The sequence below is a fragment of the Lygodium microphyllum genome, chromosome 12, assembly GCF_053477565.2.
Source record: "Lygodium microphyllum isolate KBCC chromosome 12, Lygodium_microphyllum_v1.1.10, whole genome shotgun sequence".
NCBI lineage: Eukaryota > Viridiplantae > Streptophyta > Polypodiopsida > Schizaeales > Lygodiaceae > Lygodium > Lygodium microphyllum.
Window position 1 is genome coordinate 909,034 of NC_141146.1, and position 19,520 is coordinate 928,553.

The window sequence follows — 19,520 nt, forward strand, 5'->3', positions numbered from 1 at the left end:
ATCATTTGTTTTGCATGAAATTCATTGTCCTCCATATCAGGTCATAGATGAATTATATCTACTTTGTGTACATTGATTGAAGATTTTTATTGGCCACATATGGACACTGATGTATCTAACTTTGTATCTGAATGCTTAATTTGTCAACGAGTTAAAAGACACCATGGTAAACAATATGGTTTACTAATGCCATTATCTATTCCATCATGACCATGGGAACAGATTTCAATGGATTTTATCACGGGTCTACCTAACATTAAAGCTAACCATGATATGATTTGGATTGTTGTAGACAAGTTCAGTAAACAAGTATATTTTATTCCATGCAATAAAACTTTAACTGCATCTCAAGCTACTCAATTGCTTTTGAAAATTGTTTTCACTAACCATGGTTTACCAAAAGTTATTATTTCTGATCGTGATTCTAGATTCTGTAATAATTTTTGGATTACTTTGTTTGCTAACTTAGAAACAAAGATTGATTTTTCATATGCATTTCATCCTGAAACAAACGATCAAACAGAAGCTACTAACAGTACTATTTTAGATCTTTTGCATACTTACACCATTTCAAAACTACACACATGGGATACACATCTACATTTACTTCAATTTGCATATAATAACACACCACATACAGCTACAAAGGAAGCACCATTTGAAGTTATTTATGGATATCGATTGCTTACACCTGTTAAATCATTGTCAAACAAAATTCAAACTGCTGATGATATTGCTAACATGCATGCTACTATTTTTTATGAAGTTAAAGATATGATTGCCAAAGCTCAGCAATCATATACAAAACAAGCAAACAAGAAAAGACAGGCTATGAATTTTAAAGTTGATGATTATGTTTGGTTACGAATTGAAAAACGAAGATTACAAAGTGTAGATAAGCACCTTGTTGTTAAATTAGCACCTAGATTTTATGGACTATTCAAGATCATACACAAAATCAATGACTGCATTTAAACTAGAATTACCACAACATTGGAAAATCCACAACACCTTCCATATCAGTTTATTACGACCTTTTAGAGGCCAACTACATGTACACCCTGTCTATGAAAACCCTCCTTTGCTAGATGATGAAACTGAAATCCTTGAGCTTGAAACTATTATAGATATTGACTTTATGACCACCAGAACTGGCCGTAGGTATTCTAGATATTTGGTCAAGTTTATGTGTTAGCTCCACATTGAGCTAATAGCAATTGAAGACAATTGTTATCCCACCCCGGGGATATGATGCCAAGAGGCATATTTCACAGTGGATTCCGTGAGGTTTTGCGATGGATTTCGTAAAATTTTATTATTACCGGGGCTCATACACAAAGTGGATTCTTTGTGCGAGAAGTCGATGGGGACGCCTATCCTTTTCGGGCGTTTTGTTAATTTTGTGTACGTGGGTGATTCTATAGCGCGTGATTCCGCAAAATACATATTTAAATTAATAAACGTTTATGAGTTTAGAGTGCGCACTTGAAATAAATTAAGGTTAGGATTGATTTCTAACCTCTTTTCTTTTGTAGCTGAAGACTGCTAGGTATTCACTTTTGTCGGTTTAATTGTATTATTTTTCTAACAATTGTAAATGCTTCAGTTGATGTGTAGAGCAAGCAACGGTGGCATTGGAAAGCATTGGAAGATAGCGTGTATTCAAATTATCAACAATTTTTTATGGACGCACATCTTAGGCATGGCGCCTATATTTTGTCGCGCTTATTTATTAAAACGCTTGATATTTATTTATTATTTTTGCATGCACATGGACGCACGATTTAAATACTTGTATTGGACATTGTATTTGGGTATCGCCTGACTTCTTGGGCGCCCATTAGCTTTAATTCTTTAGTGACACAAAAGCAAACTCAAAAGTAAAAGCGTGCTATTTTGTAAATTGGGCTATTTCTTGAGCTTGAAGATGAATAATAGATAAAATATATGCTTTGTAGAGCGCTCACACAAGGCATGGGAAGAGATTGCACCTAATTGGTCTTTTGTTCATGTCGTACAAGCTTTCTTTATTGGTTTTTGGTATAAAAAGTAGAGTTATTTTGTTCTTGGGGACCTTCTGACGCTCACTACACACGCATTCGATGACCGATCTATGCACCAAATATGTTAGTTTTCTATGATTATAAGCTTGACTACAATGAAGTTATTTGGAATTTTCAAAAGTCGAATCTTTATCAAGGTTGGAATCTTCTTACATAACTATATTTAATTATATATATATTTCTACTACAACCTATGTTTCTAATACTAAATAGTAAAGAAAAGTATATAAAGACAAAGAAATCTTGAGAGCATATGTGAGAACGGCACCTTCTCCCATAATTATAAAACAATGAAGAGACCCATGCAAGGTCTTCAATATGCTACTTGTATAGCATGTTTGACTTCCTTTTGATCTTATTGCTATACTATTCTAAAGTTATTAGTTAATTTTTAACCAAATAATAATAAAATATACTATTCTAAAGTTAAGTTAATTTTTAACCAAATAATAATAAAATACCAAAGCGGTCTATCTTAGAATTTGACCAAGTAGCTTTACTAATTTTGATTTTATATTTTCCAAGGTACATTTGAAATGCCAAAGCGGTCTATCTTAGAATTTGACCAAGTAGCTTTACTAATTTCGATTTTATATTTTCCAAGGTACATCTTAGAATTTGACCAAGTAGCTTTACTGATTTTGACTTTATATCTTCCAAGGTACATTTGAAATGCCAAAGCGGTCTATCTTAGAATTTGACCAAGTAGCTTTACTGATTTCAATTTTATATTTTCCAAGGTACCTTTGATATATATCAACATAATATCTCATGTTATAAACAATTTCCAACCAAATCCGATTACTTTCACGAGGTTACAATCATCCTTTTGTCTTTTAGGTCATAATTAAATGTAAACGAATGTAAAGAAAGGTAACCAAAAATACAATAAAGAAATGCAAAATAATCTGTCTTACCTTGGGTCTCATGTTTTGCAAAATAATCTTCACCAATACAATGTTTCGAGCTCTAACTATCTTATTTTTGGTCTTATGTTTGCAAAACAATCTTCACCAATAAGTCTCAAATTAGATATGATTAAAAATGCATTCGATTCAGGGTAGATTAATAACATACATTAAAAAAAGCCAAATGCATGTGTCAATCTACTTTTATGATTCAATAAGAATAAGAATATATATTATTTAAGTAATATTTACATCACCCTCTATAAAAAAAAAAAGGGGGGAACACAGCATAGCTAGTTCAACTATTTACCCTTCAAATGCTTGGCTACAACCTTACAAGCCTCAACATCAGCTGGAACAAAACAAGACGCACAATTAGAACACTACCATGTTTCTATGGTTCCACCAAAGCCATCATCATCCTCAACATTACACATTTCAAGAGATGCACCATCGAGGAACTTGGATTCACCAAGCAAGACCGTCCGTCTTTATATCAAACCTGGCATGAATGCCTTACCCCTACCCCTTATAGATCCAATTGCCCAACACTCTCTCCAAATCCTCTTCACCTCTATGCATTTCCCATATTGCATGGCTCACCAACTTACACGTTTTGCTATATCTTAGAAAGATTCCTATACTGCATGGTAGAGCACCATGTCAAGTTTTGCTTGAAGGGCAAGAGCGGATATCTATACCGCCCCGAGCTTACGCTTCCACGTTCGGAGTTTAGAGGGAATTTCTAGCACCCATACTCCCTGACCCTGGAAGGCTCGAAAATCTGACCTCTTCCTGCAGTCATCTAAACACTTGCCAGTTTCACTCGTAAGGCTTCATATTCATGGGATGGGAGCAGGCCTGTACACGAGATAGGGCCAATCATCTTTTCTCTTGCTCATTATTGACATGGGAGCATGACCGACGGTTAACTGCGTACCCTTCATGTAGGACTTTGCCATCCTTGCATATTTACGAGTAGGGAGTGGCAAACTGATCATCAAAGGCTTTTTTTATCACATGTCCAAATCACCTGGACCAAGCCAAGCAAAAGAGTCGCCTCCCTCACCAACAACCGAATTCGGCAACGCTGATCACGAACTTCCAATCAACTGGCGGGACCAACAGCCACCTTGTGGACTTTGTTTGTGCAAGTCAATTGGCAACGGCTAGCTACCTTATGGACTTTGATTGTGCAAGTCAATTGACTGTGCATGTGATGTAGGCCTTTAGAAAGCAGTTCATTTTCAAGTGAACCTTTAAAAGGCCATAATATTGTAAACTTTGAGTGAACTCTTGCAATATTGCACTGCCGACTGGACATGGTGCAAAAGTTCACCCACGAGATTCAGATGGGATCCTTTTTGGCTTTCGAGTGTACCAGCCGTCGCCATTTCGGAGGAAATAAATAAAACAAGCGAGCAGTGATTGAGATGTCGGTATCATCATAAAATAATGCACGTAACCTGAGCAGAACCCTAAGGATAACGAGCTACGGTAGAGTAGAGGTGTGCCTTGCTCCTCGGCAATTCGTCGAAAACCTGGTTTTGAGAATTGTATTCTTTATCATGTTAACACTAGTGACATAGAAGGGTTAATTAAAAACATAACTACTCGAGCAAGCGTGCAACCGTGCGTGAAACTGCTAAAAACGTGAGAACACCACTTCTCGACTAGAGCACCACTTCTCACGCCTACGAGATGGAAGATAACGAAGCAGAAACATACAATCTGATTAGAGCACTAGTCAATGTTACAGTTCTTCGGCAGTATGGCTTTGGCAAGGGTCTTTTACAAGAAGGATGGCTGGATAAAAGGTTATCTTCTTTTCCTGGGTTTTTTTTTTTTGGGGGTGAGGGGATTGGGGGGGGGGGGGGGGGGGGGGCAATGCAGGTCGAACTCAGAAGAAGAAAGTCAATACCCGAACCACTTCCCTCGGCGCAAATGGAGAATGAAGGCTTCATATGTGAATTCATGACAATATCAGCAGCTTCTGGATTTGGATGAAGTAATCATCCATGTCAATTGAAGTTGATGGAGACGCCTTTCTTTCGCCAGATGGCAAGGGGGGCTGTGGTGCGTTCTTGACTATTTCCTTGTCCGCCCTTTATGTAGATATTGTTCTGTGAGTTACCACTACTATTACCAGTCTCACTCCCTATTTCTAGTATGATGACCTTTTACTGATGACAGTGGCGCAGCTGCACATGAGCATGGAGGACGGGATATACTTTTTAGCTATCTCTGTCTTGTGGGGGTTAGCTCGTCAGTGGAGCTACATGTATTCTGGCAAAAACTAAAAAACAAGCTTGACACAGAAAACTTTTGAGGGCGAAATCAACACCTCTCGGGTTGGCTAGACAAAAGGGTGTTGATTTCCCCTCAAAGCAGCTAGAGAGGACATTCAAAAAAACAGGCTCTACAAGATAGGACTGCATTAGTTGCTTCTTTTGGTATATATACTTAGAGGACCCATCCCTGTCGGAGGAGAGTAATCTAGTTCTGCTGTTCTTTACAGGGCATCAGCTTCGCTTTGCTGCTTCAACCTGTAAAACCGAGAAGAAGAAGAGCTCCAAAGGGCGGGACTGCCGTGTGCACAGAACTGTAACATAGCTGCTTCTAACGATGATGATGATGAGGGCAACAACGACGATGGATGAGGCAGACGCAGGGGCTAACTGCATATCCGAAGGATCATGCAGTTGTAGTGGTAGTGGTGGTGGGATCGGAGCAGGATAGAGCACCCTTGATGCGAAGGACTGTGTTGGAAATGAGCTTGTTCACGGTTGCGACGGAGCTGAGGGAGAGCCTTGCAGTGGGCACGTGATCCACCAGAATCTGGAAAGCCACCGTGAGTAGCGATCCAGCACTGGGGCTCGCGCTAGGGCTGCTGCCGTCAGGCAGGATGGCGAAACCAGAAGGCAGGAGCGCCACACAGTCCGGATCACCCCCGTGCAGCACTGCACTCATTGCCGCGATATCCACAGGAGCATAAACCACCAATGAGCATGAGTCGTCGGTGCAGCACTCTTGTAAGATAAGCATGTTGCTTTGGTTGGAACTGATGGGCTGCATGCATTCATGGGCAACAAAATGAAGCTGGAAGTTAAAACATTACTCTGTGTATCTGCATAGCAATAAGCCATTCTTATTCGTGCGTTAGAGCAACCACTCTTCATCATCTTACATTAACACGGAGAAGCGAGACGCAGTTCCCAGGGTCTTGTCCTTTGGCTACATGGAATACTTCCTCCACAACGCCAGTGTTCGAAAGGATGTCCCACTGGAATATTATAAGGTTTCTCAAGCAATTAGTCGCGGCTGATTCAATTGCAATCAGTTACTTCAAGCAACTAAGTTTGTAAGCGAACAATCAACAACTCTATCCACCTCAGACCGGGGCCATACAAGCAAGCAAGAAACGCGACCAAATTCACAATAAAGTTAAGAATAGAAAGAAACACTTTGATAGCCATGCAATAATCATGCGTTAATATGAGATCCTTCGCATCCAGTTTGCAATACGGTAGACGAATAAGCGACTGCAACCCTAGTATCTTATTACATCCATTATAGAGTATCTAAATACTTGCCTAAAACGCTGGTAATGATATGGGAGCTGAGAAAACTGCTGTGCGCTTGAAAGGAAGTTGAGTATACCTCTGTTCGGTAGCGTTCGTCTCTGAGAAACTGAAAGACCTTTGATGGAGGCACAGGCAGCCAGAGGGAGGTAGCTGCAGACAGGACGATGCCGGGCGGCCTGCCAGGGTCATCCACGCTCTTGCGTATCACTACACGCACGTCGTCTGCTCCGTTACCCGCCAGGGTTACCCAGGTGTGGGCTGTAGACGCACTCACGCCGCCGCAGAAGTTGTTAGTCATTCTCTCCGCCAGCTTCAGCATGCTACGCCTGCCCTCCGCATTCGGTATCACTGCCACATGATAATACACCAGCACCGAGATTCAGTACCAAAGACCGTGTTCAGGTATTTGGTGGTTTGGTCATTGTCCAGCACCATTAGACAACACCGTGTGAAATGTGTACCTCCCAAATCCCTCGTCGGAATGTTGTTTGCCAGCACACTCGCGATTCGCTCGCACTGTCTCTGCAAGGTGCACAGCCAACGCTGAGCTCCAAAAGCCATGCCGCAGCTTACGAAAGGTTGGTAAAGATCGTGCACAGTCCTATTATCTGCCTCCACGTGCTCCACCCAAGTTACCTACAGAAGTACGACTTGCTGTCAGCATAGACCAAGCCAAATCAACCTTGGAGAAGTAGCACAGCAGCTTTAGAACCACAAACCTTCGAGTACCCATTGGGCATCTCTTCAATGAGACAGCCCGAAGGACGCCTTCTGCATCGTAGCAAGGCAGGAGGCGGATTCCCGCGCAGACTGTCGATGGACACGTCGACCACCACCCACATATGATCAACTCTCTTTGAGTAGCGGAGGAAATAATTCTCTCGAGTAGGCACCAAAGGGGTGGGCACTTGAAACTCCGCATACACCTGGAAACGAGAATCACGCTTATTCGGCAAAGAGCAATGACAACCAGAACCGACTGTGAAAACCCAGAGTTCTATAGCGATCTTACCAGCTGTATTGCTCCGTCGTAGGTGGCTGCAATGCCAGATGACAGGACCTCCACTGTTTGAGCTCTGGAGATGATTGAAGGGAACATTTCCGCCCAGCGATTCTGCGTTCAGACACGAGAATTAGCTCCAGAAGATGCGTCTGTGTTCCATGAAAATAAACAAGACTATCCTAATCGGGTTAAGGAAGAGTTACCACGTCCATTAGGGTTTCGACCAAAGAAGTTGAATTTATGATGGCTAATCCGGACTGCCGCGAGGTTTCAGACATGAGACCTGGTGGGGTGGGTCCGATGCCTCGAGGGAAACGCTGGACGTAGGCGTCGTGGTCTATAATCTGGAGGGCAGGGTTGGAAGGATCCGGCACCCAAAGGGGATCGCCAGCGGGAGCCTGCGCCACATGCACAAGCTCGTCGATGGCCGCCACGGCGAGCTCCACCACCAATGGCTTCTCGGCTTCTGTCAGACCAAACGGACGGGAGGCTATGTCGGCCACTGTCGGCCCGGCCGCCAGCTCGTTACTTCCGAGCCCGGCGGTCTGCATGCTAAGAGGAAGAGGAACTGGTAGCGAATCTATCCCTGCGTTGTTCGATGAGGCTGACAAGTGAGTCGAAAACGAAGGCAGAGGCACCTGTCTCCCACTACACTTCGCCGCCAGCACTTTGATTCGCTCTATCTGATTACCCCCCCCCCACACGACACCCCAATCGAGACAAAACATCAGGCCCCCATTCCGATGCCCCACGAAAAATCCCCACAAAATTTCCAATACATGCTCCCCCCATATTGAACAGGAGAATTATCGATGTGTACGAATCATAGTACATCATCAAGCTCCTTCATATAACCTGACCAGATGAAAAGGCTTGCCAGACATTCAAAAAGTCTGTACTGTACCTCCTCCCTCAGCCTGACGTTCTCGATACGGAGCTGCTGCTCGTCGAACGACATCTCAGCTAGGGTAGCAGGTCCGCCACAATTAGGGCAAGAAATGTTCCTAACTTTGTCCCTCAAAACAAAGTTCTCCGCTTTCAGCGTCTCGTTCTCAGCTCGTAGGACGGCATTATCTTGTCTCTCTTGATGAGCCTGCGGCGAGGAACAGAAGCAAACGCACGAATTCAAACCATAAGATCAGGCTCTCGCTAAAGGTTTCAAAACACCTTTACAGAAGCTGAACCTTGCAAAAGCTGCAAAGGAGAAAAAGACCTTCATCTGGGTACGCTTGTTCTGAAACCAAAACTTTATCTGGCGGGGAGAGAGTTTCAACTCCCGGCTAAGCTCTTGACGTTGTTTCTCATCAGGATGAGGGCATTCTTTGAAGAGCCTACGGCAGTGCCGACACTTAACATAAGACGGATGATTGCCATGAGACCCAGGGCTCACATAAACATGAGCAAAATGAAGTGATACCTCTCCATCTCTCGAATCTGGTGGATAGTGTGCCTATGGTAGCGCTTCTTACTCGGCCTGGGATCCGCTTCTTCGTGATCTTCTCCCGATCCAGCTCCTTCCATGTTGTCACTACTAGACTTGCTCTCGGATTCATCTTCGGGCTTGGGCTTCAGCGACTGCTGCTCGACATCTCCACTCTCAGCTGCAACTCCGTCGTTACGGCGCCCGTCGACACCCATTGGCTGCATTTTCACAGTGGATCAATGATCATGACAAGCGCAAATAACAAACCTCAGAAAACATCATACCGAGGCTAAAGCAATTAATTCAAGTAGATCTCGAGCAGGTGTTATAATAGAGACAGACTATGCACCGGTGCAAGAGACAGGGCAGATGAGGAAAACACATTGCTAGGTTGTACTGGCATCTGTGCTGTGGAGGGCATGAGAAGAGGCGGAACCATCACTCCTGCAAGCATGTTTGCAAACCCTCCGAAGCCTCCTACTCCATAATTATTGTTCGTCAAGGCCACCGTCTCTCCCCCAAGCTTCATTCCTACCCACTTCCTTGACCTTTTTATGCATTCATGCCCCACTGCAGTCCAGGTTCAAACGGAGGAGTGTTGCGGATCTTCGCAGTAAAGAGTCTGGCCTCTCAGACGGACGGCATAAAAAGCCTAAACGAAGACTAATATAATTTTGGGAGCTTCTTCCGCTCACAGACCAAATTGATAGAAATGGTCTGTGCAGCAAAGAAACCACAGAGAGCGAGGGACCGGAGAGAGCAGTAGAGGCTCAACACCACCACTAACCTTCTATGAGCCTCTAAACCTCTCTCAACAAAGTCCAGAGAGAAAGAAAGAGAAGGAAGCCAGGTCTTTGTTTGTTGACCTTGGTGTCTCGCACTTCTTTCTCCGTCTGTCTCTCTCTCTCTCTCGCACAGAATGATAGGAGGAAGGAAGAAGAGTAAGAACAGTTGAAATGATATGAATACGTGGGAAGAGAGAGCTGGAAAAGAGGGATAGACGAGAGAAGGGTGTTTTTGATGGAGGCTGGAGGGAAAGAAGCGCACAGATGGGAGAGTGTAGTAATGGCGCTGGCGGGGGGGCGGGTGGGGTAATAAAGGAAGGGAGTGGGAGTCATCCTCATCGTCAAGGGCATCTTCTTTCCTCGACGCCATCCCAGCCGTCCATCTCCTGCATGCAAAACCAACGTGATCGACGGCCCATATGGCCACTGGACTCTAGTTGGAACAACCCCTACTTTGGTAGTCGGCTGCGAACCCGCTAAATGTGGCAGCTGTTCTGGCGGGGATCCAAAGCTCCCTCTTCTTCTATTTATCATTTCTGGCCAGGGCCCTGCTGAACAAATTAACTGGGTTGGTGGGAAAACGGGTTAAACCAAAAGTCGCAGGAATTGGGCCGGGGACGTGATAATAGACACTTCGGGTCCTTGCCCCGCCGGTGTGAACGCGGCCCTCATGCGCTCACCAACCCTTTGAATTGTTTTTCCTGTTCTCTCCATTCAAAGGTCCCAAAGAAAGAATTTGATGAGGATGTAGGGAGAGTGCTATCGCCATTGACTCGATGCATGTGCCCCTTCAAACTCAAGCAACATATGTGCATACGACTTTAGGTTACTTTGCTTCCACCTTACCGTAAGGTCTGGCTGGGTTCCGCTCAACCTCTTCAATACTCGTGGATCCGACACCAAGACGTACATTCCCATGCCGCGCTTGTTTGTAAGGAGAGTGTGAGAAACGTAAATGAGCTCAACATCGAATTTCTCTGCTTAATGACAATTTCTCGAACACACATCTGCGATATACTAGAGGACCCATATTTTGTACCCTTTCACCAAATCAATGAATGACGCGTGTTTTTATTTATGTGGCATATCTAAGGCCACAAGGTTCGTGCTATTACCACACCCATTTGTCACTCGCGGATGGGTGCGAATGGTGCAAGGTGCCAATCCTCTTCCGATTGTAGTGACCTTGCAAAAATTGAACCATGATGAGCAATTTCTATAAGGTCTTGGGACGTTGTTTTCAATGTGAATGTGCATCTTGTGGATGTGCAAAAATATCCATACTATGCAAATGGATACGTTATTGTTTTATTGTAGGACAAGAGTATAGTCGTCGCATGCCTTCGAGAAATAGTCAAAGCCAATAAGGCTAATAGATACCCACCCCACTCTTGATGTACAAGGCTAACCGTGCATAGAGCTCTCTTTGAGTACCTACATTAGCTACTTTAATCAATAAGTTAACTAGTATTCCACATATTCGTGGCAGAGGCAAGCAAAGTTATCGCATGACAACTTTGCTCAACAATCCATTTCTCATCTTTCTCTCTCTTCTTTTCCCTCTCTATTTCTGGCTTTTTTCTTTCCTCTCTCTCTCTCTCTCTCTCTCTCTCTCTCTCTCTCTCTCTCTCTTCATATTTTGTTCATTTTTCTCCTCTCCTGGCTCTCCATGTCTCTCCTTTTTTTCTTTCCTCTCTTTTCCTCTCTCGTTCTCCCTCTCTCTCCTCTCTTTTTTCTCTCTCCTCTTTTTTTCTTTTTTTCTTCTTCTCTCTCTCTCATTCTCTTTTCTTTGTGTTTTTCCTCTCTCCTCTCTTTTCCTTCTCACTCTCTCTCCTCTATATTTTATTATCTCTCTCTCTCTTTTTAAATTTTATATTTCCTCTCTATAATTCTCTCTCCATGTTCCTTCTCTCTTTCTCTTCTTCTTTCACTTTCTTTCCCCCTTGACTCTCTCTTAAAGTATGTAAATTTTATATTTTCCCTATATATAATTTTCTCTCTTTATGTTCATATTCTCTCTCTTTTTCTCCTCTCTCTCTCTCTCTCTTTCTCTCTCCCCTTTCTCCTAATTTTCCTTTTTTTCTTCTCCCTCTCTCTTTTAATTTTTATCTTCTCTCTCTCTCTTTCCATCTCTCTCAAAAATATATTTAAATTTAAAAAAACTTCTATTTTCTCTTTTTCCCCATCTCTCTTCCTCTTTTCCTCTTTCTTTTTCTTCTTCTTCTCTTTCTCTCTCTCCTCCCTTTCCTCTTTTCCTTCACTCTCCTCTTTCTTCCTTTCTATCTTCTTCTCTCTCTTCATTCTCTCTTTAAATTTTTTTTCATTCCTCTCTATAATTCTCTCTCTTCTTCTTCTTCTTCTTTTCCTCTCTCTGTCTCTCTCTCTCCCTCTCCTCTTTTTTTCTTTTTTCTTTTCCTCTCTCTCTAAAATTTTATATTTCCTCTCTATATTTCTCTTTCTGTCTATTTCCCCTCTCTCTCCTTTCCTCTCCTCTTCTTTCTTTTTTGCGCGAAACTAAGATCGAAAAACTTTAAATTTAAAAAACTTTTTAAAATATTTAATTAAATAAAAAGTTTAAATTAAAAAGTTTAATCTAACAAAAAGAGAGAGAGAGAGAACGTAGGCCCTACACATGAGAGAGAGGGGGGAGGGGAGAGGAATTTAATTAAAAAGGGAAGGGGAAAAAGAAAGAGAAAGATTATAAGTGAGAGAGAGGGGAGAGGGTTTTAATTTTTAAAAAGGAGGTAAGAGAGAGAGGGGGCTTTTAGTTAAAAAAGAGAGGGGGAAGAGAAAATGAGAAATTGCGCATGAGAAAGAGGGGATGAGAGGGGTTTTGATTGAAAAATAGAGGTTTGGAAAAAGAGGTAGGTTAGGGAAGCCCTTTGGAGGTTTGAGGCTTTCAGAACCTACAATGAAAATAATATAGTAGTAAGATTTTCTCTCTATATTTCTCTTTCTATCTATTCCCCCTCTCTCTCCCTCCCTCTCCTCTTCTTTCTTTTTTGCTCTCTCTCTCTCTCTCTCTCAAAGTGTGTGAAAAACTATGGTCGAAAAACTTTAAATTTTAAAAAACTTTTAAAAATATTTAATTAAATTAAAAAAATTAATCTAACAAAGAGAGAGAGAGAGAGAGAGAGAACCTAGACCCTACACATGAGAGAGAGGGGGAGGGGAGAGGAATTTAATTAAAAAGGGAAGGGGAAAAAGAAAGAGAGAGATTAGAAGTGAGAGAGAGGGGAGAGGGTTTTAATTTTAAAAAAGGAGGTGAGAGAGGGAGGGGCTTTTAGTTAAAAAAGAGGGGGAAGAGAAAATGAGAGATTGCATATGAGAAAGAGGGGATGAGAGGGGTTTTGATTGAAAAATGGAGGCTTGGAAAAAGAGGTAGGTTAGGGAAGCCCTTTAGAGGTTTGAGGCTTTCAGAACCTACAATGAAAATAATATAGTAGTAATATAAAACTAGTTTGGTTTGTACAATTGGATTCAACATTACTTAGAAATACACTCTACCTCGACATGTTATGTGGATTAGTTGCTTCCATTTTAAGACTTGGTTCATTTTCCTCAATGCCTTTAGCCTTCAATCTTTTCAAATCTACATTGCCTTGTTACCGTAGATTGGGGATATTACCAAGTGGCCTTCTATCCAATCTTTAGATTACACTTTAGTTAAATTTTTATGGGAAAGATACATAACATGGTCAATATTTTGGATTGGATTTGCTTTGCCTTCTTCCTTCCCTACGTTAATTATACTTCAACTATGCATTTTTTTGTTTACATTGTCTATCTTACTACAAGAAGTTGTACTCAATCTAGAGCAATGAATAGTGTCTCTACATTTCCACACATTCTTCAACTTGTATTATGAAACAATGGATATTTTAACTCACATTTAGGTATTCCTCTACAAATTTGAATGTTAGTAATCATTGTTGCTACTTTTGTACATGCTCTTTTGTACTAAGTTTGAAACTTCTACACAAGTCATAAGTTTATCGACATTTCCACACAAAATGCTAGTAAAATCTATCATTCACCAATCTACAAGTTGTAGCTTGCATTGTTATTCTTCATCATCTAGCTTTTACACTATTTCAAAAAGATAATTTCATTAAATAAGATTTCCCCCAACTTGGTGTTATTTCCAAGTATTTGGAGAACAAACAAACCATTTATTTGTGCATCTTTTAATTATTTTTTTGTCTCAATATATGTGCATACAAGTAGCAACAATTGCAAGAAGCAATAATGGGTTCGGGATGTTATTTGTTGATGACAAGTTAGCTATAGCAACAATGGCAAGAAGCAATAATGGGTTTAGGATGTTATTTATTGATGACAAGTTAGTTGTATCAACTTTTGAATTTGATCATACATGACAATTAAGAAATCTATCTAAGAATGATCTCAACTCCTCCAAGTACTTGGAGTGCCCCTTTGATAACTCTTACCTTTGCCACTATTTTCTTTGTGCTTTACTCTAAACTTGAGGCTATCCCTAACAAACCATTTATTTGTGCATCTTTTAATTATTTTTTTGTCGCAATATATGTGCATACAACTAGCAACAATTGCAAGAAGCAATAATGGGTTCAAGATGTTATTTGTTGATGACAAGTTAGCTATAGCAATAATGGGTTTGGGATGTTATTTATTGATGACAAGTTAGTTGTATCAACTTTTGAATTTGATCGTACATGACAATCAAGAAATCTATCTAAGAATGATCTCAACTCCTCCAAGTACTTGGAGTACCTCTTTGGTAACTCTTACCTTTGCCACTATTTTCTTTGTGCTTTACTCTAAACTTGAGGCTATCCCTATATTAAAAGGGGCTTCAATCCTTGCTCTTACATGAGTTCTTACGGCTTCTTTTGGAAAGTTTAAGATTCTAACTTGAGGGATCTAACGTACTACACTAGGTTATAGCTAGTTAGGTTATGAAGCGTGAGGCAACACTTGTCACAATATCAACCAAGTCTATAAATAAGCCCAAAAGAAAATATTCGTGGTTAAACTAGAGTGTTGTCTTAGCTCATGTTTAGGAGGCAATAATGTTAAAGTTTCCCACTCTCGTAGTTGCATAATGGGGTTTCTTTATTTGTAGTAAGACAAATGTAAAAATAAGGACCCATGAGGGAGGTCTTAAAATTGCCCATTCCCATATTTGCATTAACTTTATGTGGATTAGTTGTGCGAGAAGTCCAAAGTTGTGAAGAATGGATCTCAAAGGATGATCAACATAAAGAATGGGATTCTTTCTCAAGATGTACCATAGAATAGAGCACTAGAGGTTGGACACGATTCATGCAATTTTCTAGTCTAGGAAGAGATTGACAGAATATCTCTTGTAAGATCATTTCAATTCATGGATTCTCTAGGATTTCAAAGTCAAGGGTGTAATAACTAGGTAAGGTTGAGAGTCAACTCTTATTTAATCTCCATGTGGCTCTCTATATTATTGATTGTTAGTAGTTTTTAGGCATTTATACTAATAGTTATTGTGAAGGATATTGCAACAAAGAAGCTCGCTTGTGATTGAATCATCCTTGTACAACATGTTCCAATCACAAATATATACATGATTGTTGGATGAATGTCTTAAAAGATATTCTCTCCTAAAGGTTGTGTTCTAAACAAGTGCCATGAGCTTCACTCAATAACACAATTTGAATCTCACATCTATACTACTTATTATTTCAACTACTCCAGGTTTGGGAGGCACTAAAGCACCAAAGAGCTCTCGAACTTGCAATTCTCAAATCAAAGCAAATTTGAATCGATGATGGGAAAGATGGAAAGGTGAAAGTGACAAGTGGTGAAAATGAGGCTCATGATTACACGTGATTGCTTTCTCTTGGCCATCTCTCTCTCTCTCTCTCTCTCTCTCTCTCTCTCTCTCTCTCTCTCTCTCTCTCTCTCTCTCTCTCTCTCTCTCTCTCTCTCTCTCTCTCTCTCTCTCTCTCTCTCTCTCTCTCTCTCTCTCTCTCTCTCTCTCTCTCTCTCTCTCATGGAGCAGTAGTAGTAGTGGCAAGGAGCAGCAACAACAATGGTAGGGGAGCAATAGCACGTGAGTGTGTGTGTGTGTGTGTGTGTGTGTGTGTGTGTGTGTGTGTGTGCAGGCCACCTATGGGCCACAAGGCTAGGAGTAGATGGCCAAGAGCGAGTGCCCAAGAATGGTGGCCTAGGGCCGCTATTAGGGGCCTCCATCACTCTTTGCCATTGGGCCCAAGAGCCAGGGCCATTGTTGGGGCCACCATAATGCCATCATTAGGCCGTTGCCATGCCAATAGGGCCACCGTGCCATTATCTAGGAAAAGTTGTGCTGCTATCCAGGAGAACCATGTTGTTGTTGTCGAGTTTAGGAGCTGGAGTCATCAATCCCAGAGCCACCATTGTCGAGCCGTGCTGCTATAGAAAGAATGAGAGAGAGATAGGGGCAACAGAGAGTAGATAGCTCTTAGTTAGATTCTTCATCTTATTCATCACACTTACTAACTTAATACATGAAGTAGGTCTTAGTGACCAAAAGAACTAACCATTGACTAACTATGGTTCAGTCAAGTACCGACTTATTGAAGGCACACACATGATAGACAACTACACACACCTAGCTATCATGTCGGTAGGTAGTAGGTAGATTGACTGAGCTTGCATATCTCAACACTTCCCCTCAAGCTCAAGTCACTGCTTGTATCCCAAGTAGCAATCTAAAATGAGTGAACTTATCTCTACCAAGTGATTTGATAAAGATATTTGCCACTTGGTCTTCAGTCTTCACATGTATGAGGTCTATCCTACTTCCAAGTACCATTTCCCTGATGAAGTGATAATGGACCTCTATGTGCTTTAACCTGGCATGATAGACTGGATTGCTTGCCAAGAGTACATTGCTCATGTTATCACACTATAGCTTAATTGGTTTATTCACGCAAATCCCCAAGTCATTCATCAACTTAACCAGCCAAGTAACCTCAGGTGGAGCCCTGTATTCTACTTATGTACTTGAGAGAGCCAACGATGCACACATTTATTATGATTATGTACTTGAGAGAGGCACAATTGGTTGTTTCTTACTACTCCAACACAGCTAACAATGTTGTCCAAATGCATATCCACTGGTCGACCTCTTGTTATACATACAACTAGCCCAATCCGCATTACAATAACTTATAAGCTCAACATGCTTACCATACTCGTAGAATAGTCCATAAGACAATGTACCCTTCACATATCTCAAAGTCCTCCTCATAGCATCTAGGTGAGGTTTCCTTGGCTGCTACATAAACTGGCTTATCAAACCAACTATATAACTCAAGTTTCGTCCAGTAATAGTAAGATAGATCATACTCCCAACCATCTGTCTGTACATAGTTATGTTCTCTATCACATTCCCTGTACTAAGATCCAACTTTACATTTTGCTCCAGTGGTATGTCCATGGGTTTGCATTCCAACATGCCATACTTCTCCAATATATTTTGTGTATATTATTTCTGTATCATCTATAGCCCTTAAGTTGTATGCATAACTTCAATCCCTAAGAAAAATGTCAGCTCTCCCAAGTCTATAATATGAAATTATTTCTAAAACATCACCAAATCATCTACATAGATCACCAAAATTACATATCTTGTCTCTATTTTCTTGGTAACTAGGCTATGATCAACTTTATCTAACTCAAATCTAAGTGATTGTAAGTAGGAAGTAATCCTAGCATTCCATGCTTGTGGGGCTTGCTTTAAGCCATACAATGCTTTCTTCAATCTGCATACATACGATAGATAGTCGGGATGCACATAGCCCTCTGCTTGATCCATATAAACCTTTTCTACCAAAACACAATTTAAGAAAGCATTTTTCACATCCATGTGATAAAGATTCCAGCCTTTGGATGCAGCCTATGCAATAACAATCTGTACAATTTCCATCTTAGTAACTGGACTAAAGGTCTCCTCATAATCCAATGCATACTACTGGGCATATCCTTTCACTACCAATTTGGCTTTGTACCTCTCTAGTGAGCCATCAAACTTGCACTGTACTTTATAGAACCACTTGCATCCAATATACATTTTGCCCTCATGCAACTCCACCAAATCCCATGTTCTATTTTTTAGCAAAGCCTCATATTCATCATCCATAGCCTTGCACTAGTTCTCATCCTTAACTGCTTTTGTAAAAGATGTAGGCTCTTTGTATTTCTACACCTCTATCATGTATACATAATGTTTCACCAAGTATCCATTGTAGATAAGGCTTTCTGTCGGCTTCTTTTCTCTTTTGTGATCTTTGTAATAGAGGTGAACTAGATTTCACTCTCTCATGAGGTGGTACATATCTTTGCTTAACTCTAGGTGTAACTACTACAAGTATACCAAACTCATTGTGTTAAGACTCTCAAAAGAGTCATAATTTGAACTCAATGGACATGTAATATTATCATACACCTATTTTCCTTTATCTCTCCCCCTGACTGACATATCCATGTCAGTGGGATGAAGACCCATGGCTGCAGAGCCTTTCAATCCAAGGACTTACACTGCTAAGTGCATCGTGAGAAGGTCCACTTATAGAAGTAGTTTCTTGCTATCCATTTTTAGCATATGCGCCATGTGAATCGTCATCATATATTGTAGCTTGCTTAGCACCGTACCAAGATGCTAACTCATCAAACATAATATCACGGTTGAGCAATACTTCTTGTGTAGTCCAAACAATGCACTTGTATGCCTTCCTTTCCTATGAGTATCCAAGGAAAACACACTTCACCGCTTTAGGATCAAGTTTCTTCCATTTATCATCTAGAACATGGACATAGGCTATACCACCAAGTACTTTCAAATGTCGAATATCGGGCTTATAGTAATAGAGCTACTCATAAGGTGTCTTTTCATGTATTCTCACTGTAGATGTTCTATTCATCACATAGACAACTGTAAGTGCCGCTTCAATCCAATAAGACAAAGGCATGTCCTTCTCACTTAACATAGCTCTAGCTGCCTCCATAATTACTTTGTTCTTCCTTTCAGCAACTCCATTCCATTGTGGAGTATAGTTGCAAGTCAATTGCCTCCTAATTCCATCCATTGCTCCTTTGCCATGTACTTTGCGCCACCATTATATCGTAAGCATAAGACATAACAGCTAAGCTCTCTGCATGAGCTTTAAAATCCATAAAGTTGTCCAAAACCTCATTCTTATACTTTCTGCATTATTGTGGCAGCATGTGAAGGTGAGCCCCGAAGTAGAAGCATGAGCGGGACTAAGAGCTATGGTGGAAGGAGCAAGAGTAAGAGAGAGAGAGAGACACACACACACACACACAACGTGGGAACTCCAACAGTCACAATGTGTGACCAGCCTTCCCTTTATTTAAATGTCACTGAAAGAATAAAGAATGAAGTGATAGTGATGGGCGCCCATCGCCTGCAGTGTGCAGGTGCAGGTACTATTAGTGTAATAATACACAAGTGGCTAGGTAGAGGTGCCTTTACCCCCGACAATCTCCCACTTAAAGGCGAATCTACCTCAATGAGGAGTGAAAAAAAAAAGAAGAAGAAAAGATAGTATAACATATATATAGATACAATAGGATGAGGAAAGATGTCATCTCATTCAACACCCATCAACCTCCTAAGGAAGGCAAAGCACTTTTTGTAGAGAGGCTTTTCGTAAGCAAGTATGCAGGATTCTGGTTAGTTGAGATCTTGGCAAGGTCAATAGACTTGTCAACAACCTCATGAATGAAGTGA

At 41.1% G+C, this 19,520-nt stretch overlaps 1 protein-coding gene across 2 annotated transcripts; it reads right to left on the reverse strand.

The window, feature by feature from the left end:
* Nucleotides 1-4,680: 4,680 nt before the first annotated feature.
* Nucleotides 4,681-10,048, reverse strand: LOC148027394 (homeobox-leucine zipper protein HDG2-like). Of its 2 annotated transcripts, XM_087689075.1 has the most exons (11): nucleotides 9,331-10,047; nucleotides 8,976-9,199; nucleotides 8,772-8,889; nucleotides 8,463-8,651; nucleotides 7,762-8,241; nucleotides 7,568-7,669; nucleotides 7,275-7,481; nucleotides 7,017-7,191; nucleotides 6,632-6,903; nucleotides 6,159-6,254; nucleotides 4,681-6,040 (listed from the first exon to the last, which is right to left on the reverse strand). In XM_087689075.1, exons 1-11 carry the CDS (start codon nucleotides 9,508-9,510, stop codon nucleotides 5,666-5,668), a joined length of 2,418 nt encoding a protein of 805 aa, XP_087545201.1. In that variant the 5' UTR covers nucleotides 9,511-10,047; the 3' UTR covers nucleotides 4,681-5,665. The 2 variants fall into 2 exon arrangements, with proteins under 2 accessions (XP_087545201.1, XP_087545202.1); XM_087689076.1 differs by lacking the exon at nucleotides 4,681-6,040 and having other exon boundaries at nucleotides 6,159-6,292; nucleotides 9,331-10,048.
* Nucleotides 10,049-19,520: the final 9,472 nt, after the last annotated feature.

What these genes read in the sequence shown, in the direction of transcription:
- LOC148027394 (XM_087689075.1), bottom strand. Translation starts at nt 9,510, where the DNA reads ATGAAGCTTGGGGGAGAGACGGTGGCCTTGACGAACAATAATTATGGA. An exon ending in ACGACGGAGCAATACAGCTG is followed by an intron (nt 7,482 to 7,567) that starts GTAAGATCGCTA and finishes TCTCGTTTCCAG; the next exon opens with GTGTATGCGGAGTTTCAAGT. An exon ending in TCTCGCTTCTCCGTGTTAAT is followed by an intron (nt 6,041 to 6,158) that starts GTAAGATGATGA and finishes GAATGCATGCAG; the next exon opens with CCCATCAGTTCCAACCAAAG.